Source organism: Buceros rhinoceros, unplaced genomic scaffold (genome assembly GCF_000710305.1).
Source record: "Buceros rhinoceros silvestris isolate BGI_N320 unplaced genomic scaffold, ASM71030v1 scaffold1388, whole genome shotgun sequence".
NCBI lineage: Eukaryota > Metazoa > Chordata > Aves > Bucerotiformes > Bucerotidae > Buceros > Buceros rhinoceros.
The window spans coordinates 74,193-100,180 of record NW_010426151.1 but is presented as its reverse complement, the minus strand read 5'-3'; the positions used below and the strand labels follow the sequence as shown (position 1 = coordinate 100,180).

The 25,988-nt window shown below is 38.2% G+C and overlaps 1 protein-coding gene across 2 annotated transcripts in view; it reads left to right on the top strand.

Moving 5' to 3' along the window:
- Window positions 1-25,988, top strand: part of TJP2 (tight junction protein 2) — a 26,292-nt gene continuing 304 nt past the window's right edge. The window contains exons 1-21 of one of the 2 annotated variants that reach the window (XM_010141360.1): window positions 1-72; window positions 3,732-3,785; window positions 5,695-5,819; window positions 7,515-7,617; window positions 8,327-8,906; window positions 10,389-10,492; window positions 10,648-10,801; window positions 11,792-11,900; window positions 11,998-12,137; window positions 12,615-12,681; window positions 14,728-14,878; window positions 15,638-15,746; window positions 16,442-16,652; window positions 17,983-18,170; window positions 19,296-19,391; window positions 19,499-19,578; window positions 20,898-21,108; window positions 21,512-21,612; window positions 21,999-22,211; window positions 23,661-23,999; window positions 24,416-24,501. In XM_010141360.1, the coding sequence (XP_010139662.1) occupies window positions 1-72; window positions 3,732-3,785; window positions 5,695-5,819; window positions 7,515-7,617; window positions 8,327-8,906; window positions 10,389-10,492; window positions 10,648-10,801; window positions 11,792-11,900; window positions 11,998-12,137; window positions 12,615-12,681; window positions 14,728-14,878; window positions 15,638-15,746; window positions 16,442-16,652; window positions 17,983-18,170; window positions 19,296-19,391; window positions 19,499-19,578; window positions 20,898-21,108; window positions 21,512-21,612; window positions 21,999-22,211; window positions 23,661-23,999; window positions 24,416-24,501 (3,293 nt within the window). Of the gene's footprint in view, window positions 73-3,731; window positions 3,786-5,694; window positions 5,820-7,514; window positions 7,618-8,326; window positions 8,907-10,388; window positions 10,493-10,647; window positions 10,802-11,791; window positions 11,901-11,997; window positions 12,138-12,614; window positions 12,682-14,727; window positions 14,879-15,637; window positions 15,747-16,441; window positions 16,653-17,982; window positions 18,171-19,295; window positions 19,392-19,498; window positions 19,579-20,897; window positions 21,109-21,511; window positions 21,613-21,998; window positions 22,212-23,660; window positions 24,000-24,415; window positions 24,502-25,988 lie in introns of those variants that run through there. The other variant, XM_010141361.1, reaches the window with a different exon arrangement.

Below are 25,988 nucleotides of genomic sequence, written 5' to 3'. Positions count from 1 at the left end.
ATGAAGACAGCTCAAGCTCTGCAGAGAATGTGGTCACATGCAGTCAAAAAGTTGGGGATTTTGAAAGGGCACGTGAGTCACTTTTTGTTGCATCTTGCTCCAAGTCTCTTCTTCCCTTCTCCCCCACCATCCCTACCCTCTTCAACTTCCTTTTATAGCCAAATTACTGCTGGGGCAGGTCTTCTGGTTTTGTTCTTCTTTCAGCATGAATGAAGTTGTCTTCCATGATCTCTCAGTAGCAAGCAATTGCATAAATCTTCGATGACTGTCAGTGAGAGCTGCAACAGCTGCCTGTAGCACACAGACAATTTTAGCACTTTGACTAGTTTCCTGCCAAAGATTCTGTTAGGCAGTCTATTTTGGGTATGTAGAAAGCACCTGTCATTTTGGTATATGAGCATTAGGCAGAACTAAGCAAATCCTGACTACGGTGTTCTAATTAGAAATGGGCTGACTTTAGTCACTAATGAATTTAGACTAGCTAATTACAGTAATTTGCATTTACTGCAGGTAGCCTGCTGTTTGTGTGAAACCTGGGTAGACTTGCAAAACAGTTACTATTAGTAACTGGAGGTGGGGTTCTTAACCATTTTGCCTACTTTCTCTCCAGAGTTTTGGTGTGCAGTGTTACAGTGAAATTGTATCCTGTAGGGAATGCACAGGCTGCACAGAATCCCCTTGTGTTTCCTTACAGATGAAGTATGAATAAATTGGCAAAGCAATGGATGCTTTTTTTAATCCATCACTTGATACATTCAAAGGAGTGTCATACTATTAAATGGGGACTACAGAATTTTGGAGTCTTCAATCTTAGTTTTGATAAAATCCTCAGCTGATGATTTATAATGTTTGTAGACTCTTCTGCTCAATTTTCTTCTCCATTAATCTGTCAGTGTGGGTTAATGTCGTGGCAATGGCAAGCAGCAGTACATTTTATGTTAAAGAGATTATTGCTTAGAGATTTGAGGGAGTACAGATGTGGTTTGTGCCTTATGGGCTTCCAAGGTGACCATTCAGTTCTCTGAACTGTGTTACAGAGCCTGCATAGCTTTATCAGTATGGCAGAGCTAGTCCTGTTGTCTTGGTGATTATGTTGCACAAAATGAGCTTTGCAAGCACATAGCATACTTTCCTTCACTGATACAGCATGCAGCAAGTGGGAGATAGTTTTGCAAGGAGCACTTTCAAAAAATTAATTACTTAACAAATACTGAATTTGATACTTGATTTTTTGTGATCAGATACCACAAGACTTACTTGCCAGTGCAAGATAAACTTAACACTGTTAGTTTATGGTGCTCTGATTTACTGCACAATGTGTCTCTACGCTTGTGCACTGGTCATGGGCGGCCTAGTTTTCTGGAAAGAATTTCCTGTAATCTTACATGTTTCATACCCATAAATCCATGCCCAGTATCTTTACTGTGCTTTCCTCTGTCCTTTTTCTGTGGTGGTGTACTGAATAAGCAAGCAGTCATTTCTCAGGCCTTGCCCTAGTAGGTACTTCACTGAACGACCTAGCGTTAGAGTTTCTGGAAGCATAAGGCAACTGTAGCTGCTCTTTGTCCCCATGGGTAGTAAGCTCTCACCCGACTGCATCCTGCCTGCCTTGCTATTTTGCCTATGCAGAGCTGGACTCAGTATGCTAGGCTGGGAGATATTGGTAAGAGCTTCACCCTGTGCAAACTGAATGTAAGTGATGTTCTTGTTACACGTGTAAGTTGTTGAGGCATTTATACAGTGAGAAGGATTGATGAGGTATTCCATCTCCCCTGCTTCTACAAAATTTTATCCCACCTCTTTGTCCTTCAGATTTTACCCATCGTTTGATACTGTCTTTCATTTCTAAAACTTCCTTCAGTGAAATCATCTGGAATTTATATGACACTGAGGACTTTCTTTAACGCTGATTTTCTGCAGAGCTTAAAATTATATAGAAAAGCAGAACAGTGATGGTGTAGCCAAGGGTCAGTAGTGGTTTGCACATTTTCATGAATGCTGGCCAAGCAAGCCTAGTCTTGTGTTTACCACAGCATCACAGCAGCTCAGAAAAAGCACTTAGTTAAGGAGAATTTTTTTACTTATGAAAGGTTCTCTGTTTAAGGGAATATGTGTGGTGAGAGAGGGGTGAAGGATAGACATGTCACTGGTTAAATGGGAATATCAAATAAAATACTTTCACTATGTGCTTCAGCAGAGTGATTCACTGACTCAAGGCCTATGTTTTAATACCAACAGTTATAAATGCCACTAATTCCTGTCTAATTTAAATGAGTGGAAATTTAGAAATATTTACTTGTGTTATTTTTAATATAAGACATCATCTCCTCCAGCTATTTTAATGGAATTTTTTAATTAGACCCTGAAGTTCCTGGAAGATGGAGAGCATTGTTCCTTTTCTGAGAGAACTGTGGAAATCTAACACTGTTCAGTGTTGTAAAATTCCTAGTAAGAATGCTGAATATTTTGTGTATTCCATCAGAAACTCTGAGCAGGACTTCGGTTTTGTTTTTCGGTACAGTGAATGTACAATGGAAAATATGAACCAAGTTCCTCTCTGGAGTGCTCAGAATCCACTGGAAGAATACATCACGGGGTTCTTTGCATTTGAGAAACAGCATCCATAGCTTGCTAAACAGTTGTGTGTTACCAGAATACTTTTACTCTGGAAATACAGGGGACTCTATTTAAAGTGCTGGTATACTCTTCTTGTGTCACTTCTCTATCTATTGTTTTGGAGTTTAGATGCCAGTAATCCCTTTAATGCCTTTAAAAGACTTTTAAGTCAAAACTGAGCTTCTGTCTGAACTTCAGTTTTCTGAGCAAACTCTTAGCTTCCCAAGAAAGACCGCTTTTAGCAATAAAAACAAATAAACCTACAACTTGAGTACGTGCATGCACGTGGATCATGCAATGCCTGGGTTTTTCTCCTGCAGTGGACACTTTGCATTGTTAAGTTTGGGCTGTGTTGAATATTGTGGCTCATTTTTCTCCTTGGTTTACAGAGCAGGCACTGAAGTGTCTGGCTGTATACTGTATGGTGCATCAAAACTGGGTGATTATTCTGTATTATTTTAAGCTGTGATGTTGGAAAGATTTCAGGTTATATCATGTAAGATAAACTGATCAGTTCAGGATCAGTTTTAACTGGAAATGTAGAAAAAATGTTTCTGGGAAATGTTACAGAAATGGGTATATCAGTGCAGTGTAGTGGTACGTTGGTTTCCTGTAAAATTTAATTTCAAGGGGAATGTAAATACTCGGGTAATTCACAGTGGATGGGACATTTTGTAAAATCCACATGAATAAGAAGCAAAAGACTTGAAGACTAGTTCATTTTGAAAAACCTTGGTTTCAACTGCTAATCTTATTGCATACTGGAATGGAGAGGTCTTCCTTAAATATTTTGTGTGTTCATTGAATCAGGACTATGTAGTGTTAGTGTGATCTGAATTAAATGCTTTTGCTGAATGAGACTTTTCCAGAAAGTCAGAATAAGCCATTAAATCAGTGAAATGTGAAGGGATTCCAATATTCCAGACCTATTAATATTTTTGCCTTTTTAGAGAAAAAATGATCATTAACTGAAATACATACATTTCATACTAACTCTACCAAATTATGAGAATATGCATATTATTTTTATACCTGTGTTTTGATGGGGTATTTAACATTTTAATTTAGGTAGTTCTATGCTTTGTGTTTTACTAATTGGTTTCTGTGTGCCACAGGCCCCAGGCATGGAAGAGCTGATATGGGAACAGTACACTGTGACCTTACAAAAGGTGAGTGAGTGCCTGTTATATTTTTAGTTTTCAAATATTCAAGCACCGGTTTAGTCTAAACACGTTTTACAATAGATGTAATTAGCATATCTGAGCCTAGAATAGGATTACTTTGTTGTCCAAATCAGATACAGTCCTCATTTTAAAGCTTAATTGCTAGTTACTCATACAGTAGCGTGACTCTTTAATGTTAGCAGTAAATTATGTTAACAATTTAAGTGCTGTATTTACTACTATTTGGTCTTTGTAATGACAGTATAATATACTGTGTGCCAGCCATATAGCTAAATTCATCATTGAATAACCTTAAAAACAAAGCAGATGGTTCTGTCAAGCAGTGATAATGTCCAAGCTTTGACATAACCACTGAACATAATTCCACTGATTTTATTTTTTTAATATACTTTAATATCTGCCAGTGTAGAATCTAGTTGAAAAATACTTTCATCGAAATTTCTGAAGTATGTGAACTATTCACTTTTGACAATTCCTCCAAGAAAAAAGGAAGTATCTCTTTATGTAGAGTCCTTTTGAGTTAAAGTAAACCTCATTTCTGAGTTCTCTAATGGTTAGGCTGCCACACCATGGCACAGGATGCGTGCTTTGGTGGTGGTCTTCCCAGCTCTTTTGATGATCCAGGTTCAGTGAGCAGCCTGCGCTGCTTACATTTTTTTACCTGTTCTGCAATGAACTCAACTTGATGACCTAAGGTAAAAGAACAATCTTTCCTACACAGCGTGTTTTATGTGTTGAATTGTTGAGAAAGGATTGTTTTTCACATAACAGAGCAATACAGAAGAAACATTGCAGAAGCAGACCTTACTTCCTGTAATTTCGAACTTTTCTAATCTTCCATGTTGTGTAAATGAGTATTACTACTGCATCAGTAGCAAATTACCACTGATTTGTATTCTGTATTGTTTTGTCTTGAAGCATCTGCTGCCTGTAAAACTAAGGTGCAGCAAGTGAAGTGTAGCTGTTTTAAAAAAAAAAAAAATTGCTTTTTTCTCCTCAAAAGAAATAACCACTTAATATTGACACTAGTGGAACATGACCTGACTTTTGATGAGCTACACATGCTGAGTGTGAGTTGGGGGAAGTGACCGCTTCAATTTATGTATTATGTTGCCAGTATGGTAAAACATGTTTTTTAAATGTAGCATAATCTGTATTTTATAATCTCAGGAGGTGTACATTAAACAGCTGATAAATTTAAACTGTGTTCAGCAAAATGCATGTTTTATTGCACACTTTTCTTGCCTGCAGTTCAGTTACACCAGCAGTTCTCAGATCTAGTGTTAAAGACATGCTTCTTCCTTTGCACCCTATTGAAGATTTAATGTATGCCATCTTAGAGCTTTTATGGATCTGATATTTCCAATTAATGGATGACAGGTTTGACGTAAATTATGTATTTATAATAGCTGATTGTGAGAGAGGATAATTATAGAGAATACACAAGTTCACTGCTTGCTTTTTGTAATCAGCCATGCTCTTGTTGTTTGATCAAGCTGTTAGTAGTTATTAAAAACTAGATAACAATCATAATAAAGATGAGATCCTGGAAAAGCTGTTCCAGTTTCCCAAGCAATACTAATAACATAGATTTATCTCATAGTAAATTTGGTATAAATAGCCAGTGGGATGATGGAGCAAAATGCAGGCTAACTTAGTGAGTCCTTTGCTTAATTATTAACAATCACAAGGCTGTAGATGGAGCTTTTGGAACATGGGAACATGTCATCTTGTTGCATGGATTTGTAAACCAAGTCCTTTTTAAAGCTAGAGGTGCTGTCTATTTCTGCAACTGTCATCTAGGTTGAGTGCCATTACAGGAACATTTGTGACACTGTTCTTTCTCCTTGTCAAAAGTGAAATGAGTTTTGTTTTATTTGTTTTTGTTGTAAAGGATTCAAAACGAGGGTTTGGGATTGCAGTTTCTGGCGGCAGAGATAACCCTCATTTTGAAAATGGTGAAACATCAATAGTCATTTCAGATGTTCTTCCAGGTGGTCCAGCAGATGGATTACTTCAGTAAGTGATTTTATTTCTCTGTCTGGCATATTTTGAAGGGCATGATAGAATATGTAAAGCCTTCAGACGGGCTTGGTTGAAATTCTGGTGATTTAATCCACTCAACATTTGATGCCCTCTTGAAAACCTAGATATCTGTTTTAAATAAATAAACATCAAACTGAACACACTCCAGCCAGAGGTGGTTTTATGTACTATTTTGTAAGAAATTAAATTTCAGTGGTGTTGAAAAGCTTTTATAGTTCAATGTGTTTCTCTTTAACATTGCATTTCTTCTAAAGAAACAGTAAAAATACTTAGTATCTTTAAACATTCTCTCTGTTCTTTCTCCAGGAAACACATATAGTGATCAATCATTAGTTTTCAAGAGAATGGCTTAAGTCAGCACAGAGAAGGGTCTTCACTCCCAAAGTGTCAAGAGCATTAATGGGGGAAGTGTTTGCTAAATATTTGTTTTATATTTGAAAGTAAAAATACAGGAAATAAAGTGTTTCTGTAGACCTCCTGTAATCCTTGATGAGGCAGCATCTATCATGGAGAAGTAATTTTAAATCTGCAGGCTGAGATAAACAGTTTCTATCCCACTGCTGATCAGTTTTTCATCCTTTGACCCGGGATACCTGATGAGGACTAGATGATTTGGAAGAATGCCAAAGTTGTGCAGTAACGAATGAAATGAAAACGAAAAAATGAAAAGAAGCATAAAAATCATTCAGGAGTTAGAGAAAATGCCTTATAAAGAGAGACTTAAAGTGTGTAATCTTATTCAAATAGAAGATTGTGATGTGACTTGATTACAGTGAAGAGAAAGTAATGGGTAAAGATTTCTTTTATCTAGCAGAAAAACGGCACAGTAACCAGTAATTGTTTGAGCTAATTCTCTGACTATAAGGGTAGTTTCTGAGTAGTCGGCAGAATAAACTCATACAGGGATTGGCGTAGATGTGGTTTGTTGGTTTTTTTTAATCTCCTGCACTTTTTGTGCTGAAATGCCTTTCTAGAAGATAATGTTTTTTAATTAATCATGTTTTAGGGGACTGTGTCCTGGGAGTGACCAAGGTAAGTCTTAATGGTCTATATGATGTGCAGGAGAGCTGAACAGACAAGTTAGTAATCTCTTTTGGCCTGTGTTTTAGGGCAGGGAGGACTTTTTGTATGTGATAGTTTGGTTGGGGTATTTTCCCCACAATCATCTTTCTTCAAAGTAGATGGGACCTGAATACCAGTCTTTTAGAAAAGTGTACTCAATGGTTCTCTTCAAGATTTGACTGAATACTGCTGTGGCTGTAGCAATTTGAAGCTCACTTGAAATTTTTATGTTGCTGTGAAAAAATCTAGCACTAGGTATGGAAGAGTAGGAGTTCTCTCAGAACTTAAAAAAAAAAATTATTGGTCATTACAAATATTCTTTAAAAAACAAAATCTTCTTTTATGTTATGGCAAGGTACCTAAGCTGAATATAGTACATGTATAAGATGCATACCACTACCCAAAGCCTAATTTTTAAACATACTAAAAACGTCTTCTAGTATTCAGGTATTCTAGTGTTCGTATAGTAAACACAGGTTTTAAGCAAAACTCCCTGTTACAGTGAATGAAATCCGTAAGTTCCCCCGTAAGTTGTTCTGGTGTTTTCCTGAAGACTCTTCTTAAATCTGTTTTTTCTTGGTTTTTTTCCCCTCCCTTCTCTTCCAGAGAAAATGATCGGGTGGTCATTGTTAATGGGACCCCAATGGAAAATGTTCCACATTCCTTTGCAGTCCAACAGCTTAGGAAAAGTGGAAAAGTGGCAACCATTGTAAGTAAATTACAGATGTATTCACTCTACAGTGGTATGTACCTGTGTAACCAGTCAAGATGCTGGATTTCTTCTATGAGGTGTCCCATAAATGCATAAAGCAAAGCAAGCTTTGCCCAGTAGATGTACAAAGTAAATAAAACCAAGTAAAGACATAGTTTCTACAGGTGAAACAAATGGAAATTAAAGTGTGACAGTTATTCTGTTGAAAAACTGAGAATAAAATGTATGTCCTCGATCTTTAATTTTGTTGAATAATGAGTGGTAGTTGGAAAAAAAAACTGAGGCATATGTCCTGCATACACAGACCTTGTCCAAGAATTTGCTGTTCAGATTGGGTTTTATTAGCTGAGAGAGGCATTGATAACTCTCTCTTTTTTTGTGCTCTTGCTACATTTTTTAGAAGTGATCTAGAAAAAGAAAAAAGTATTCATTACTTACACTCTTACAGAGATAAAAGAATGTGGTTGTTGATCTGATTTATTTTTTTAAATTCACCTATTGTTCTTTCTCCTTTCATTTAGTATGTATTTCATCTGCACATCTAAATAATCTAATATACTGGTTGTTATAGAAATAGAATATTTTTCTTTCTTCTCTTTTTTCCCCCAACCTATCTTTGAAGTGTGAAGAATATTAATCTGTTGAATTTCATGTTCTGAATATTGGAGGTGGGTTTTTTTGTTTGTTTTTGTATTGCACTGAACAGGTAGTGAAAAGACCAAGGAAAGTGCAGTCTGCTGCACTGAAGAGAAGCCCCTCCCTTGACTATGAGGACAGAACTTTAGATTTAATGGATGATCGTGCAGAATTTGATGGAAAAAGTGCTCGAAGTGGCTATAGTGACAGAAGCTGGCATAGTGGTAATGGAGGACGCAGCCAAAGCTGGGGAAACAGCCTGGATCAGAGCTATAGAGATGAACAAGACAGAGGGCGTAATCGAAGCAGAGACCGTGATAGGGAATGCAGCTACAACCGTGATCGAAGTCGTGGTAGAAGTGTTGACAGGAGCTTGGATAGAGACTATAGAAGAGATCGGAGCAGAGGAAGGAGCATCGACAGAGATGGTAGCTATGAACGGGACTACAGAGGAGACTACAGCCCACCGAGTTACAGTCATGGATCTCGACCTGATCCTAGATACGAGAGGGAAGTGAGGAGTCAAAGTAGAGACAGGCTTCATTCCCGAAGTCCTTCACCTGAAATGCACCATCAGCATGAGTATATAGGACCTCAGGATCAGAATGGACCAGTCAGTGTTCTCTTAACGAAAGGCAGGCATAACGAAGGTAGGTATAGTATGGGAGGAGAGTAACTGCGTTTTAATGCAGCAGGTTATTTTAGTTGGGAGAGGAGAAGAGCTGAATATTTTTTGCTTTTACAGGTTAAATGTTGAGTTTTCTAACTGATAGCTTAAGCTCGTTCTTACATTCTTCCTGGCTGGTTTGGGGTGCTTTTTCATTTACCTTTGAATACAGAACTTTCACCCACATGGTTTCAGTCTTTTCAAGCCACTGTGTCCTTTGATTTTCCACATTCTCTGCCCTGTTCTTCTTGTTCTGGTGGGAAACGGATCTGATTGTGATTCAGATTACTCTTGGCACATCTACAAAAGGCTTAGCTACAGAGGGTGAAGAGTAGATTCTGCCTTTAACAGTGCACTTACTTCTTCCCTTCAGTATAATTAAATTAGTTCCAAGGATTGTTTGGTTCTGAATTCTTCAGAATGCAATTAAAGAATATCTGAGATAACAACAACTTGAAACAGCCTTTCCTTGCTGAGTACTGTTCTTTCGTGTACTGTGAAATAGAATCTTGTGCTGTAAAGCATATCTGAGATGGGGTTGTGCATTCTCTTCTGGTTTTGTGGGGGGATGTGGTGGTTTGTTTGTAGGGATTTTGTGGGTGTTTTTTCTCTAGTCTGCCCTGTTGTGATTTCTAATAGTTTTCTGCTCATGTAAACTTTGTATGTAGGGGCTAACCTCTGTTTTCATTGACTCTGGCAAGGATCCTTTTCCCTCCTCCTTTCTTTTCCCTTGCATATAATGTTTCCACCTGCAAAGATAATGCAGATAGGTATACAAATAAGGAGAAATTTAAGATGTCTTTGTTAAGTTTTGCATTTAGCTAGCAATTCCATAATTTCTGCCACTCATATGGATACTCTGCAGACTCACTTTAGTGTGGTGATTTTTTTAAAGCAGATAACTCTTTCTTTTCTGTCATTCTAGGATATGCATGTTTTAAGAGTGCTGCCTTTCTTTTTAAGTAGCAAATATATTGATCCAAGTAATTTGGATCAGAGGGGAAAAAAGGGGAGAGGAGAGAGGAGAAGAAAAAAATCCTTTGCGTGAAACAACTGAGACACTTAGATACAGATCGTATAGGGTCAGCATGCAGCAACTGGTAAAAAACCGCATCTCTTATGCTAGTGCTTTTTGACCTTTTTCCCCTCTCTGTGCCATGCAAAATACAATACAGAGAGAGAATCCAGCATGTTATTAAACACTTCCAGAATGCAAGCATTGTTTTGCTGCTGAAGGTGCAGACTAATCATCCATCTGTGATTGGTTTTGGACTGTTTTTTGTTCTTACTGTGGTGACAGCACAGAAATAGGAGAGTTAGCCTACGGTTAAGTGGGTTTACTAGGTCCACATTTTCTTTCTTTTCTCATGGTGTATAGAGTGTGATGCAGGTACATTGTGTAGTTTTAAAAAAATGTACTCTCGCTTATCTTCTAAGTTACAATGGATTATTTCTCTGATTCTAGAATATGGTCTCCGGCTTGGAAGTCAGATCTTCATAAAAGAAATGACCCGTACTGGCCTAGCAACCAAAGATGGCAATCTTCATGAAGGGGATATCATTCTCAAGGTCTGTTCTGGTTATACTGCTAGTAGTTTAGCAGCCTTTTATTATGGTGGTTACTCTGGAGTAAGTCATGTTACAGTTGATTTCACTGTTAAACTTGAGCACAATATGGACTTGTTTGTTTACTTGTAATGTTATTGTTGGCTCTTTATGTCCAGATCAATGGTACAGTGACAGAGAACATGTCTTTAGCTGATGCCCGAAAATTGATTGAGAAGTCACGGGGGAAGCTCCAGCTGGTTGTCCTCAGGGACAGAAAGCAGACACTGCTCAACATTCCTTCACTGAACGACAGTGACTCAGAAATGGATGGTGAGGTTTAATGTAGATAAAAAGTTCTAGACTCTGGAACAGAATGGATTTTATAGTGTTTTGCTGTGGTAGAGTGGTACTTCTACTACACTACTTTCTTAAAAAAAAGCTCAAAAGTAACACAAACCAACCTAAGTAATATCCAATTTTTCATCAAGCCCACTTCGTTTAGGTGAGAGAAAAGTTCTGTGAAAACCATGTAACTGCATTTTGGGCAGAGGCAGAGATAGAAGAAGCGATGCTTCTTCTGGCAAAATTGACCTTACTTCTCAGAACAAACACTTCAGTTGCTTTAGTAAAAGACCAGTTTTAAAAACAAATCTTTCCTTTTGAGGGGGTTAACATTCATGACATCATTCAGTGGGAGGGAAGCAATGTCAGGACAAGAGGAAGTTAAGACCCCTTGGACAACTGATTTCTATTTCTGGTATCTATTCTGTACAAATGATCTCTCACAGTGAATGAGAGAGATAATCCTGCTTTGAAAAGGATGTTTGGAGGAGCAGGATGTTACAACATTTAGTGCAAGATAAATTGCTTCTCTGATGTCAGAATACAGGGTACAACTTTTTGTAGGGTTTACTGTGAAGTCAGGGTTACTCTGTCTCTTTTGTCACTGAATAAGCAATGATGTGAGGATGGTTAATGTGAAAGTGGTCTTCTCTTTGGGAACCTCCATGAGACCTCAAATAAAAAGGCTGCTAACACTCGTTAATGAGTCAGTGTTATGCCCAAAGTAGTTGCATCATGTGAGTGTTTCCTAAAGGTTATGTGAAACCTTCCTGAAATACTCTCAGGGGGGTGAAGGAGTGGAAGCACTAAAATACATACAGCACTTTTTGAACCCGAGTCAAATCCACCTTGGAATGGGAGTAGGCTAAAAGGTTCAGCCTGTCTTATATGTGAAAGCTTTGTAAATTAAGACAGTGATCAGATGTGCATATAATTTTAAAACATCTGGCATTTCTTGATTTGCTGTTTTCTTTACAGACATTTCTGAAATAGAGTCAAACAGATCATTCTCCCCTCAAGATGACAGGTTACATCATTCCGATCTAGATTCTCATTCATCCAATGAAAAGTTGAAGGAAAAACCGAAGTAAGAAACGGTCTTTTCTATTCTAATTCTTGTCAAAGAGGTTCTTAAAATGCATGACGTTCTTACCTGATTTCACTACACTTGCTTTTTCTTTTAGCGCAAAAGATGATACATCTGGCAAGATGTCCAGGATGGGAGGAATGCCTACACCATTCAAATCAACTGGTGACCTTGCTACTGCTGCTGTTACAGTTGTAGATGCAAACAAAGAGCTAAAATACCAAGATGAACCAGCAGGTCAGAGTTTGAAATTTTTGGTTGCTATTTTGTCCCTGCCTACAGAATGTCTACTCCCGCAATCATGTTGACATATCTAGTATACTCTTCATGTCAACCCCACCCTGACATATGGAGAAGAGGTATGTCTTTGCTTTGTGGTGCAGAGAGAGAATAAGCATCTGAGATGATTTGAAGGCAGTTATTTATTAGCATTACCATCTCAAAGAGCAAATACTCTCCTAAGAGTATATACTGTAGCCTATTGCCCTATGCAGCCAAATTAAGTTATTCCTGAAGTCTGATCTGGCTTGCCTGAAGGAGTTGTCTATCCCTGCCTTGACTTTTTTGTTCTTTTTCAAGAAAGATAGTAAATCAATTCTAGTCAAAGAGATGCTTGACACTTAAATCTGTTTTAATCTTTGGCATGGAAAGGTTTGATTGCTATCTGATAGCTAAAAATTGTTCAGTAACTTCTATTGACTTCTTTGCATATAGCGTCTCAACCAAAAGCGGTTACAAGAACAATTCTGAAACCCAGCCCTGAAGACGAAGCAATATATGGGTAAGGCAGTGCACACCATGTTCTTTTTGCACTCTACGTTCTTCCAGTGACCTGTACCTGATTCTTGGTTACATGGATTTGGGGGTTTTTTTGGTCTGTTTGGAGTGATACTCCCTTTATAGCTTAATGCAAGAAGAGATGACATGGCTTCTGACTGTACTTCAGTTAAACGTGGTTTTAGAAGTATCTGCCTGGAAGGAGTAGACCTACCTTCTGCCTGGAAGGAATAGACTTACCTTTTATCTGGAAGGTATAGAACACCCTGTGTTTCTGGGCTTGCACAGGAACGTACACTAGTATATTTTTATTCTGCTCTATTTGTCACTGAGATAGAATTTGGAGTACTATGTCCAGTTTGGGCCTCCCCAGGACAAGAAAGACATTGACACACTGGAGCGAGTCCAGGGAGTCAGTGGCTGCAGCATATGACATATGAGAGAAGCTGGAGAAAACTGGGTTTATTAAGCCCAGAGAAGAGAGGACTGAAGGGACATCTTACTGCTGTCTGGAACAACCTAATGGGTAGTGAGTGTAAAGAAAACAGAGCTGTACTCTTCTCAAAGGGCTGCAGTAGCAGGATGAGGAGACAAAAGCTGGAACATAGGAAGTTCTGGCTTAATGTAATGGAGAAAACTTTTTACTATGAAGTTGGTTAACGACTGGAACAATTTTCCCTTGTAGGTTGTGGTATCTCCACCACCAGAGATACTAAAAAAATATAACTGGTCAAGGACCTGAGCAGCCTGCTTTGAGCAGAGGGCCATTCTAACCTGTGCAGTTCTATGGAAATGTATTTTACACCGCTTCCGTTATTTAACATGTACATAAGACAACCCTCCCCTTCTCCGCAATATAAAGATACAAAGAGAATGTCTTCTATTTAATTTGTAAGCAAGCTCATTGCAGGACAAGGCAAATTAAGTGTGTTTCTGTACCAGCTGGAAACTTACATACAAAATTTTGTCTCTTTCTTCAAATCCAAGCCTGTGCAGTCTGTGTTGTAGTTGTAGTCTCTGCTTAGAAATGGACAAAACTTTGCTTCCAAAGTTTATTTTTGTGGGGGTTTTTGATAGTTTTTTTTTTAAGTGATCGGATGGAACCTGGTACTGCTGATCCTTTAACAAACAAGTTACTAAAAGTTGCAAACTCTATTTGTAGGAAGTCAGTTTACATGTTTTCTTTAGAGAATTTCCAAATCAGAAATCGAAGGGAGAAGAGCACTGAGATGGTAAGGAGAAGCCTAAAGATGATGTTTTGAAGATACTCTGCAGCTTGGAATATTTTGTCAAATGGATTCTTTTCTCAGATACACTCTTGTTTGGACCCTGCATAAGTTGTCATTGATGTGCAAATTAATGAAGGGATTATTTTGGTGAAGGAGAATTTATAATACAGGCTTAGGGTATTACTGAAAAGGGCTGACAGATAAGTACTGTCCTCTGTGTTGGAAGGTCACTCAGGCATACAGCTTTTCTGACAGCAAAAAAGCTGAACCTAGTCCAGCAGCCTCTCCCAATGCAATATGAAGAGATTGTTAATGTATCAATATAAAATATTTCTTATTACAAGAACACTTGAAGACTTCTGTCTAACAAACAAGTTAAACTGCAAAGAAAATAGGTATAAATTTAACTCATTAAATAGGTATAAATTTAACTCTAACACAGTTCTGAAGCATATAGAGGAAAAAACAGTGAGTAATTACCTGTAAATCAGGCTCACAATCCTCTCATCTGAGAGAGGATCCAATTGGTGGGGAACTATTTTGGGATTTTAAGAACAGGGAGTTGTTTTCCTGGTCTGCCGATTCTGTATATGTCACTTAGTTGCTCTTCTTAGTTCAGTCTCCACTCTGAAAAATGCAAATTCTTTGCTTTCTTCCTTTGCTGAAGAGTGAGTAAATACAGCCTGTACAGTGAAAGGGGCTAAGAATATTATTAATATGATTTTGTTGAAAAGGTTGCAGTTTTTTTCTCTTGACAATCTGTTGTTGTCATATGCCTAACATCTGCCCTTACTTCCTTTTGCTATCTGTAAATTTTGTAGTCCCAATACAAAAATGGTGAGATTCAAGAAAGGCGACAGTGTGGGTCTACGACTGGCTGGCGGAAATGATGTGGGAATATTTATTGCTGGAATTCAAGAAGGCACCTCAGCTGATCAGGAGGGACTGCAGGAAGGAGATCAGATTCTAAAGGTATGAGTATACGTATGTGTCCCTGAAATGCAAATCACTTTCATATTTTTTTATTTGCATCTTAGTGGAAATATAGAAGAAATTTTAATCTTAGGAAGTGATGTTATTGCTTTGCAAGTGTATATGTGTGGGGGAGGGATCTTACTGAAATGAGTTTTTGAAGTAGAATTGTCTATCAGGCTTTACTTTGTTTAAGATTCTGTGAAGGGAATAGGTAGGAGAAATATTAATAAAGAAAAATGTCCCAAGATCAGGGGAATAAATTTTCTGTACAATGCTTCCTCCTAGTCTTAGGGGGGGGGGGGAATTTGGGCCAGCATACTTTTCTTCTTTCATCTTTCTCCAGTTTCCTTGGGTAACAGTGATTTGTTTTTCCAGTTTGAGAATTATATCATCCATGCTGTTTTGTTCCTCTTACGTTCCCCTTTTTTCCTGAAAATTCAAATAGGAGGCTAATGTAATTTTCTGCCTCTTTTTTCTTGTGATAGCTTTGATTTTCAAGGCATTTTGGAGCCTGTTGGAATAGAAGGAACAATCCAACAGTGCACATCCAGGACCTTGGTATTTCAGAAAGATTACTGTTAATGGCTGGAATAAAATATTCCTTATGGCAACAGACATCTGTATTGATGTTTTTTTAAAAAAGAGGTATAATAAGGGAAGGGGAGTATTTTAAGATTTTTTTAGATGAAACAAAAATCATTGATTGTTCTGTTTATTGTTGATTTTTTTCTATTTTATTTACTTTTTTTAACATAGGTAAACACGCAAGATTTCAGAGGCATTGTTCGGGAAGATGCTGTTTTGTATCTCTTAGAAATTCCTAAAGGTGAAACAGTGACAATCTTGGCTCAAAGCAAGTATGAAGGTAGGCGCTTTGAAGAAAATGTGTGTATATGCATGAAGCTTTTAAGCTTTGTTTTAGCAGTAAATCCAGAAATAATCTCTCTTGTACTTATTCTTGATAACATTTTACTTACCCTCCTTTTCAGTAGTTCAGAAGATAGCTGTATTCCATACCACGAGGGTCATATGAATGTGCATATGTGATGTGTTTTTCAGAATACCTATCCATCTCTTCCATTATTAGCAAACAGCATCTTCTCTTAATCCTGAAGAGTGGCAATGTACTGCTTGTTCCTTCTGTTTTTCCTTCTGTAGCAGCTGGCCCAACGTCTGTTGCTGGCATTGTTTTCTGCTGTTCCTTGGCAGTAATAAGAGATTCAGTCAAATAGCAGTAAACGGACAGTTTTATTGATGAACAGTTAAGGAGCAAGCAAAGCCTCTTGCTTTCCTGTTGGAGAACAGTCTGCTGTAATACTGAAGTACTGTAGCTTTGGGAAGGTGCAAGTACCTCCTTCCCTTAGAGCTGTAAGAGCTGTATGTGTACAAGTATAGAACACTCTTGATAATGTGTGCGTAGGGCAATGGATGTAAAGGCTGGTTTTTTGCATCTTTGTGAGTGGAGGCGAAGAATTTGAAAAGTACTCTCTAGAATGAGAACTTAATCTTTCTTTCAAGTCTAAAAAAAAAAAATGAACTAAAGGCTAGTTCCTGTTTTAGTCTACAGAGACATCATGGCCTGTGGCAGAGGAGATTCATTCTTCATCAGGAGCCACTTTGAGTGTGAAAAAGAGTCACCACAGAGCTTAGCGTTCACCAGAGGGGAGATATTTAGAGTAGTTGATACACTGTATGATGGCAAGCTGGGGAACTGGCTGGCTGTGAGAATTGGAAACGAACTGGAGAAGGGCCTCATTCCAAACAAGAGCAGGTAAGGTGGCATCCTGTCTTCCTACCCATTGTTAGAAGTAAGTTTTTTTTTTTTTTTCCCCCAAATTATTTTTGCTTCCTATGCCATACATTTCTTCCGTTTTTTTTTTTCCTCTTGCAAGAATGAATAAATTGATTTGTTTTTACTTTCACCACAATTGTGCCTGTAAAGCTGCAGATCTTAGAACTGTTATGAGAGGAGAAAATGAGAGAGGATGGTGTTACCTGCACACTAGATCAGATATTTGCAATACAGACCTAGAGCTCCTGTCTAGGTAATCAACCAAGCTTTGACCACTAGCTGCTTCAGTTCCTCTTCTAGAAAATGTGTGGAGGGTCCTATTTTTGCTTTTTTGCTTTCCCCACCCACTTCTCCTCCTCCACCCTGTCCCCAAACAATTCAAATCAAACCAACCAAACAAACAAAAAACCCAACAAAAACCTTATATGTGAGGAAGCTTATGACTATGTGTGCAAGAATAAATACTCTGATGATTAATCAAATCTGATGATTTTAAAAGAACTTCAATGCTTGACTCTCTTCCGTATGTCCTTATGGAAAATGTTTCAAGAATTTATTCCATGGCTAATATTTCTTGGTAGCTGTAATCCTTATTTTTATGTGAAATATTGAGTGAACCACAGAAATGTTTTTTGTTTAAATGTGCTTTCATAGTCAAAATTTATGTGAGGTAATAATAGGTGCGCAAATGTGCACAGTGAATTAAAGTATTAAAATTCATCAGAAAAAACAGGATATTTTTAGACTGTAGCTCATAAGTTCTTGAATATGGTTGTGATTCTTTAAATGGAGAAAAAACGCTCACAACTGCATTGTACAAAAGTTCCTGAAATAACACTTTTTATGTGACTCCCCTGCCTCTTTCCTGGTTAGTACATTCTGTCCTCTCTTTTGATTGATCTGACCAACCAGCCTTTGTTCCTTTGCTGTAGTGACTTAAATTTTTGTAAGGCCTAACGGAGAAGAGAATAGTGACAGTAATTTCCTGTGCTATCAGTTCTGAGTTTCACTCTCTCACCACCTCTTTGGAGTTGCGTTCTTCTATTTAAGCTTGTATGAGGCACCTCAGTTTAAGACCTGAGGACTCATTCCTGCCCAGCAGTCCTGTAGCTGTGGTGAGCTGGAGCATTATTCTGACAATGCATATGCTCCAGGGCAAAAGGACTTGAAGTTCTCTATCTTTCCTGCACTCATGGCTGTCAATCTGGCATGTTATCTGTTGCAAATTCCAAATCTGTTGTTCTCCAGTGAAAGCACCTTTGCTCTCTTTGAATAGTTCTGTATAAATTAACTCTGTTTTCTCTGTCAGAGCTGAGCAGATGGCCAGTGTTCAAAATGCCCAAAAAGACGGCTCAAGTGACAGGGCAGACTTCTGGAGAACACGCGGCCAGCGATCTGGAGTGAAGAAGAATCTGAGGAAGAGTCGTGAAGATCTGACGGCAATTGTATCTGTGAGCACCAAATTCCCAGCTTATGAGCGAGTTCAGTTGCGTGAGGGTAAGTGAGACTGCAGTGAGCCAGCTGCCCTTTTATTGCTGGCTGGTTTAGCATCCAAATGTTTGGTCAACTAAGTAAGTGATTTTTAACAGTTTGGGTTCCATGTTAAATTTGATCAACAGTAAGGGGTGACGTTTTTCTCAGAATGAAAATTTCTGGATGCTATTAACTAGTCTTAAGAAAAAGGGCTTTTTAATTTTCTAAACTACTGTTGTTCTCCTTTGCATCCAAATTATGTGTGCCAATTTCAAGGTTTAAAATGACAAAAGGAAGAAAAAAGCAGGGTTTTCTTGTTTCCTCAGCTTCTTGATTGCTAGCTATGAAAGTAAAATCCACATGCCTGAGATCAATGACAATCTTTAGCTTGCTTGTAAATACCAATTTACCTCAAGAGCAAATAAACCCCAAGTATTTTCAACAGATTTTCCAAATGTAATTAAGGTCGATTAATTGAGGGGTGGGATGGGAAGGAGAGTAGAGATCATCTCTGTGACTCTAAACTAGCTGTATTACTAGTGATGTAGAGCAAGTCAAGGTAATTTTCAGGGTATTCACACATGACAGAATTGTGGAACAAAACAAATTGGAGTAAGATATTTTAAAGGAGCTCCCAGATGTCGAGGTGAAGACTGAGCAAGAGAATGGCATTCCACCACTAATTTATGAGGACCGTGTTTGTATTTGTTTTGACATAAGCAGAACAGAATTTTGCATTTCTTTGCTTCTTCAAACTGCCCTAAAGCTGGTTTAGCATTTGTATCTTTACTCACACAAAACCAACTGAATCAAGGTTCATGCTGTTTTGTTTGATGGAGAGATTACTGGAGATCTGCTGAACATTTTTGGAATGTAGAATCTGCTTAATACATCTTCATGAGAAGCAATAGGGAAGCTGTTAAATTAAAACAAATTCTTTTGCTTTCTAGCTAATAACGGTAGCTTTCTGTGTAAGCTATGCTGTTGCACAAATTTCTGAGGAAAAAGATTTTTAAAACACTTTTTTTTAATACCTTCAACTTATTCATAACATTGCGTAGTAATTGATGATCTTACCTGCTTCACTTCTCTTTATATAGAAACCGAGTCTTACCAGGCTTATCTTTTCTCCAAATATTTTTCTTTTAGCTGGTTTTAAGAGACCTGTGGTCATATTTGGCCCTATTGCAGATGTTGCCATGGAGAAGCTGTCAAACGATTTGCCTCACCTGTACCAGACAGCAAGTAGGTTGTCCTCCTTGCTTCTTTATCATCCATAACTGAGAGAAAGGATAACTTAATAATCATAGCCACCTGGCCACTCTAGATAAGCTAAAATGTTGTCTTTGCAGAGACGGAACCCAGGGATGCAGGTTCAGAGAAGTCAACCGGGGTAGTGCGCTTGAACACTGTGAAGCAAATCATTGAACAGGTAAAGTATTTCTTTGTGAAGATTGCTTGCACTGAGAGGCATTTGTTTGACTTGTTTGTTCCTAAAACTTGCAGAGTGCGTGAGTCTTCACTGCATCTATTTCTCCAACAAGGAGACTTCGCTTAATGATAGGGCTCTTTTGAAATTGTTCAACAACAATTTTTTGAAATTCTGGTAGCTATTCTCCAAGTGGGAGGATGAGCCTGAAATTCTCCTTCCTTAGTCCATTCTAAATTTAAACAGAGGTCTTAAATGTGGCTATTCTAAAACTATACAGAATAACTACTGCATTCTTCTCATGGTAACAGTATTAACAGAGAGCAGATTCTTTAAAGTGACAGTTGCCTGAATCAGTCTTAAGCCTTTATTAATTTGCCTTAATTTTACTTAGATCTGCGACAACATTAAACAAGGAAAAATAGACTTTGTAGGAAATGTCAGGGGGAGGGAATGGAATGAGCTGCTTCTGCTAACTAGTTTGCAACTTCTTTACTTTCTAAACTTAAATGCATTTTACTACACACTTTCTGAAGTAGTGCTCTACTTGCTCTTACTGTCATCTCTACTTGCTCTTACTGTCATTTAACGTTTTGGTTGCTTCAAAGTTACCACTGTTGAAACAAACAGGAAGTGACTATAATACCTATGTGGCATCTACTGAGACTGCATTAACTATTCTGATAATACTGTTTCGAGATCAAGTAAATAGATGGTAACCAAGAAGCATAAAAAACTTAAGCAAAAGAACGTACTCCACAGATTATTGCTCTGAGCACAATAAAATCGGTGCCAGAGGAGTTAGAATGGCATAGAGAAGTCTGTCCAGAGCTCAGGCCCCAGTGAAGCACACATTTGAAAATCCTATTCATCTTTGCACTAGAAGTAGCTAAGAAAGAATATTTTAAATGAAAGTGAATTAGCCTCAGCTAGTAAGTGTAGATAGAAACTCACAGATAGCACCCAAAACACTTGTGGTAGTGGAAGCTGTGGTAGAAGCAGATAGAGAGAAAAGCTAGTTAACTTTCACTAGCTATTTAACAGCAACCAAAAAAAAAAGTGGAATAAGTGCATTTTGCTTAACGTGAGAGTTAATTAACATACGAGTGGGGACATCCAGGCAAAAGTTATTCAGAAAAATGGAGCTGAAAGAAAAAGGCTGCCTGCTGTGGCTTCTGAATGTGATATAACTATGGGAAAAAATCCAACAAGTTGCAGTATTATTTGGAAAAATAAATCTTGGTTTTCCTAGGATACGGTGTTCCAGCCACCTCCTCTTCTTCCTCACAAGCAGCACACTGAACTGGTTTTTTTGTTAACAGGATAAGCATGCTCTGTTGGATGTGACTCCTAAAGCAGTGGACCTGCTAAATTATACCCAGTGGTTTCCAATTGTGGTCTTCTTTAACCCAGACAGTAAGCAGGGTGTGAAAACCATGAGACAAAGGCTATGTTCCACATCTAACAAGAGCTCAAGAAAACTTTATGAGCAAGCAAACAAACTGAAGAAGACTTGTTCCCACCTCTTTACAGGTAAGGAAGAATGTGTGTCTAACCTGCATACCAACAGAGTAGCGGATGTGACTGTGCAAGTCTTGAGACACCCAATTCCTGCTCTGGAGGTTGGAACTAAAAGAGTGTGAAGGGATGCTCATGAGCAATCCCTTCCATGACTGTTTGCAAGGTTTCTTGTTCTGCCAATTTCTAACACAAAAGAAGTTGTAAATCAGCCACTGTCATTAAAAGATAAGTGATTTAATAAGCTTGGGCGACAGACAAACAATAAAATAATACCATGCTTCTGTCAGTGGTCTAGATTAAAAGGTTGTTTAACATTCTCACATAACTAAACCAAAAAAGTGTTAAACAGCAAAGACTGGGTAAAGGATCACATTGCGTTTGCGGTGTAGATATACCTCTCCATCCATTTTTACAGCCACCATCAATTTGAATTCAGCCAATGATAGCTGGTATGGCAGTCTGAAAGATACAATTCAGCAACAGCAAGGAGAGGCAGTATGGGTATCAGAAGGAAAGGTAAGCAGTCACTCCATACTGTGGTAAGCTAATCAGATGTCTCAAGATATCTCCTGTCAGTAAAAGTTGTTCAAATTTGTCCTTGCCAGCACTGGATAGGTTAGACATATAGTCAATTGATGTCTTTCTTGGTATCAAAAAATAACTCATTACTGTTCTTTCCATTATACATTGGAGCTTTCATCGCTAATGCTGTAGCTAGGGGAGAATGGTGAGAAGAGGCACAAACTTTTACGGGACTTTGCTTTATGATTCTGCATTAGAGTTTCTTTCAGTTCTCTGAAATCATTCTTAAGGAATTGTTTGGCATGGTGTTGAGACCTAACTAGACTCTAATTCTTACATATTCCATGTTTGTTCCTTAATTCTTACTGATTTTTCTCTAGATGGATGGCATGGAAGATGATGCAGATGATCGTATGTCTTACCTTACCGCAATGGGTGCTGACTATTTGAGTTGTGACAGTCGGCTGATCAGTGACCTGGAGGATACAGATGGAGAAGGGGGTGCATACACTGACAATGAACTTGATGAGCCCTTGGACGAACCAAGGATTTCAGCTGTTAGCCGGTCCTCTGAACCTGTGCATCATGAGGAGGTGAGATGATTGGATTTTGAATCAAGACTGTACTTCATACTTTCTGAAAGCCCCGTATGTATGTTTTTAAAATGAGAGGTTTTTTACACTGCAGCTTTATCTTAGCTCTTATAGTGTTTTGGAGCTGCCTTGTGTAGAGCAAAAATAATAATAGCTCTGCTTTTCTGCCTAACTCTGTAGGCTCCGTTGTGATGTCTCGTCACCTTCAGTGTTGCAAATACACCTGCAGTGACTGTGGTCAGGTTGCTTACAGTCATTTGATCCCTGGTTACTGTTACCAAAATAGTAAACGCAGGAGAGAGAAAAGATGATTGCATTACTGGATACTGCAGTGATTTTGCCTCTTATTTTCTTCCACAGAGTTTTAAAAAATTTAGTCCGGAACCAAGGGCTCAGTTGAGAAAAGCTGGTAGCAGGGAGATACTTAGAGAACCTAGTCCACCTCCAGCATTCAAGCCGGAACCACCTAAGGTAAACATGTAGAAACAAATCTGAATACAAAGTTCCTCTTTCTGGAGAACTCTCTGGGGTGGCACAACAATAGGAAGAGCATGTTAGGAATGATCAGAGACGAGAAAATATTCTAAGTGTGGGGAGAAGGAGTGACTGAAGATGTTGCAGGATTTGAGCAGAGAGAAAATTTGAAGGGTAACAGTTCTCTTCAAATATATGTGATCTTTACATGGAATAAGAAAGTTAATTCCTTTTTATGCCTGCTAATAAACTGAAAGGCACTTTTTTAGCTCAGTAAGAACAAATGTAGGGTAATCATCAGGAAAAGCAGATCTGATGGCTGTTATCGTAAAGCACAAAATGAGTATCAACCACCTCTCTATCACCAGAAATTGATGTTAACCGTTTATTCAAGCTTTGCTCAGAAATGATGCAGGGGAAAAAAAAACTATTATGTTTGGACACCAAATTCTACTTTAGCAGTTCCTAGTTTCCCCTGACGCCAAAGTCATTTTTTTATGAGGATGGGCGCCTTCACATATTGCATGTGTTCAAAATATAGTCAAGTGTGCCTGGACAATGGAGACTGGGCAAAGCAGGACATGCATTAGGAAAATAAAGATGGAATAGAAAACAGATGGGTCCTGTGTGCTTCTAAACTCCTGGTAGTGATATTCTACAGTAGCTAGTACTGCCAGATCACTCGGGAGGTCAGTTTTCTCTGTGCCATCCCCCACATGTTGTAGTTCTGGTAATCCTTAACAAATGGGAAAAGCAAGTCTAAATGTGCTAGTCTTCTAGGAGGTGATGTGTAGTGGTTAAGTGTATGGCCAAGATGTTGCAGCAGTTGAAATACCTTCCAGTTTTTACTTTGGATGAAGATTGACACTGTTAAATACATGGGCAAAATGATTAACTTCAGATTAAAGTCTTAATTTGAAATTAAAATACTGATGTTGCTGATGTAAATTTTGTTGGCTTGTTTTATACTTACAGGGGAAGTTACAAAACAAAGAGGATCTCTATGACTTTCCCAAGAACTATGACTCCAAATCAAGCAGCATTGTTGTCAGCAGCGAGCCTTCAACGGTATCAGCTAAAGCAGCACCACCACCTGTTTCTGTGAAACCTGCCTTTGGGCGTCCCATCCTGAGAAACTCTCAGCCAGCAGTCCCACCTGCAGAGGAGGAGGAGGCGGCAAAGTTGGAAGAGGAAGGAAGCGAACAAGAAAATACTCCAAAATCTGTACTGAGGAAAGTAAAAATATTTGAGGAGATGGATCACAAGGCAAGGATGCAAAGAATGCAAGAGCTACAAGAGGCCCAGAATGCCAGGGTATGAAGAGATGCATTCTGCACTTGTTGTGCTTTCCAGCATATAGAACAGCCCATATCCTGAAAATGAAAATCATACCCTTGTGTGGTGTCGCTTCTGGAGGTAGAAGTTTGGGAAACCATGCATACAGACGTACCATTGTGTGGATTTGGGTTTAAAAAGAGGATGTATGTTACGGCTTCCTGTTGTAACTATAGATATAATAATAATATTCTAATAATCCTGTTGCTTTTGGCAATCCATTGTTTTCACGTGCACTGAATTACTACACTAGCAGAAGGTTAGATAATTGTGGCAATATGAATAAGATCAGTTATCAGTTTGTGCTTTAACTGTTTCAGATATAGACGTGACCTGCTAGATCTACAGTCTAGGTTCCCTAATGGATAGTTGTTTTCTCCTACTTTCTTTTAAAGCTTGAAATAGCCCAGAAGCACCCAGATATTTATGCTGTCCCTGTCAAAACACAGAAAGCAGAACAGAACTGGCCCCAGCCTATGAGGTAAGGTGTAACCAGTGTAAAGCATTCTGGCTTGTTTACTTCACCAGCAAGAGGAAAACCGATCTTGCCAGTTTTTATTCATACAAATAATCCTGCCTTGGCATATCACTTTGTTGTTGTGCCTCAAAGGTTACTGTAAAGGTGGCACAAAATTTCAGTGAACTCTTCTCTTTTTTTTTTTCCCCTGATATCTTTTCTTTCAGTTCATTCATAGTATTTGAGTTACCTAGTAAGAAATGCTAAATTCTTTCGCTAAAATACTTGCAGAGACAGTCTCTTGCCCCAACCAGTATTACTCAGAAACTTTTCTGCGTTCACATTCTCTGATGTCCATTCTTCCCGTGCCAGATACTTGATGGCTGTTAGTCTATCCTAACAAATAATTGCTATTTTAATTACTTAATAACATGTAATTATTTAAATGTTTATTCAGTTACTGATGCATGGGTAGGGAAACTGAGGATGAAACTTGCGTGAGGTCACTGATAAAGTCACATGAAATAATAGGCTTTCATTAAAATTCAGTGAGTTCAAGACTGATTGACTTGAGCAGTCACCTGTGTAAGAACTAATACACTATGATGGATTTTGTTTTCTGCTCTGCAGGACTTTTTCTTGCCTCTTAGTAATAGCTAATAGAAATGGGACTTCTCTTCCTAGTGAATCAAATACTTTGATGTCATATTGTATAATCTAAAGTGCAAAAATTGAATACATGAAGGGATTATTTTCAGGTTTTCTTGCTTGGTTCAGAAAAGCATACTTTTTTTATATAGCCTTGAAACCTTTTCAGAAGTAGTGAAAAGTAATCTTTAACCACATATGCAGAGTTTGCTTACATACAGTTACAAAAATCATGGCTTTTGAAACCGAGGAAATGCCCTTCCGTGGCAGATTTTATTTCTGTATGTCTGCTTAGTGTCACATTAAATGGGTAACGCCATAGTGTATAAAAAGCAAATACACGTGTTATTTCTGCCCATTTTTAAAGGTAAGAGCCTTGAGTGAGGAGAGGAAGCTATCAATTTAAGAAATGTCACATAAGAAGTCGTCAGGCTTGAAAAAACTGAAGATGCAAAAGAAGCAGCAGACATACAAAAAATCTGATGCAGAAATAGACAAAAATGTCAGCTGGGGTAGCAGAAATGGCTGGAAACTCTGCTCAGAGAATAGAGTGCTGTAAAGCTCTTGATGTGTGTGTGCGTGCCATGGTGTGTTTAATAATTTTGAATTTGGCATGCATCCAGGTAGGTTGAGTAGATAAAATCTGAACATCAGGCTCCAGCCTGATCTATTTTGATCTATTTCCTGTTCTATTTTGATGGAAATAAAATGTCTTTCCAGATAGGCTTACCCTGGCCATGCAATTGTTTATGGGCTAGAAGGGGTTTCATGTGCCTTTTCAAGTTATACTTGGCTGCAAAGCCAATACTGAGTATAATTATTTTTCAGCTTTTCAGAATGGAAGTAAAACTTTATGTCTCTTT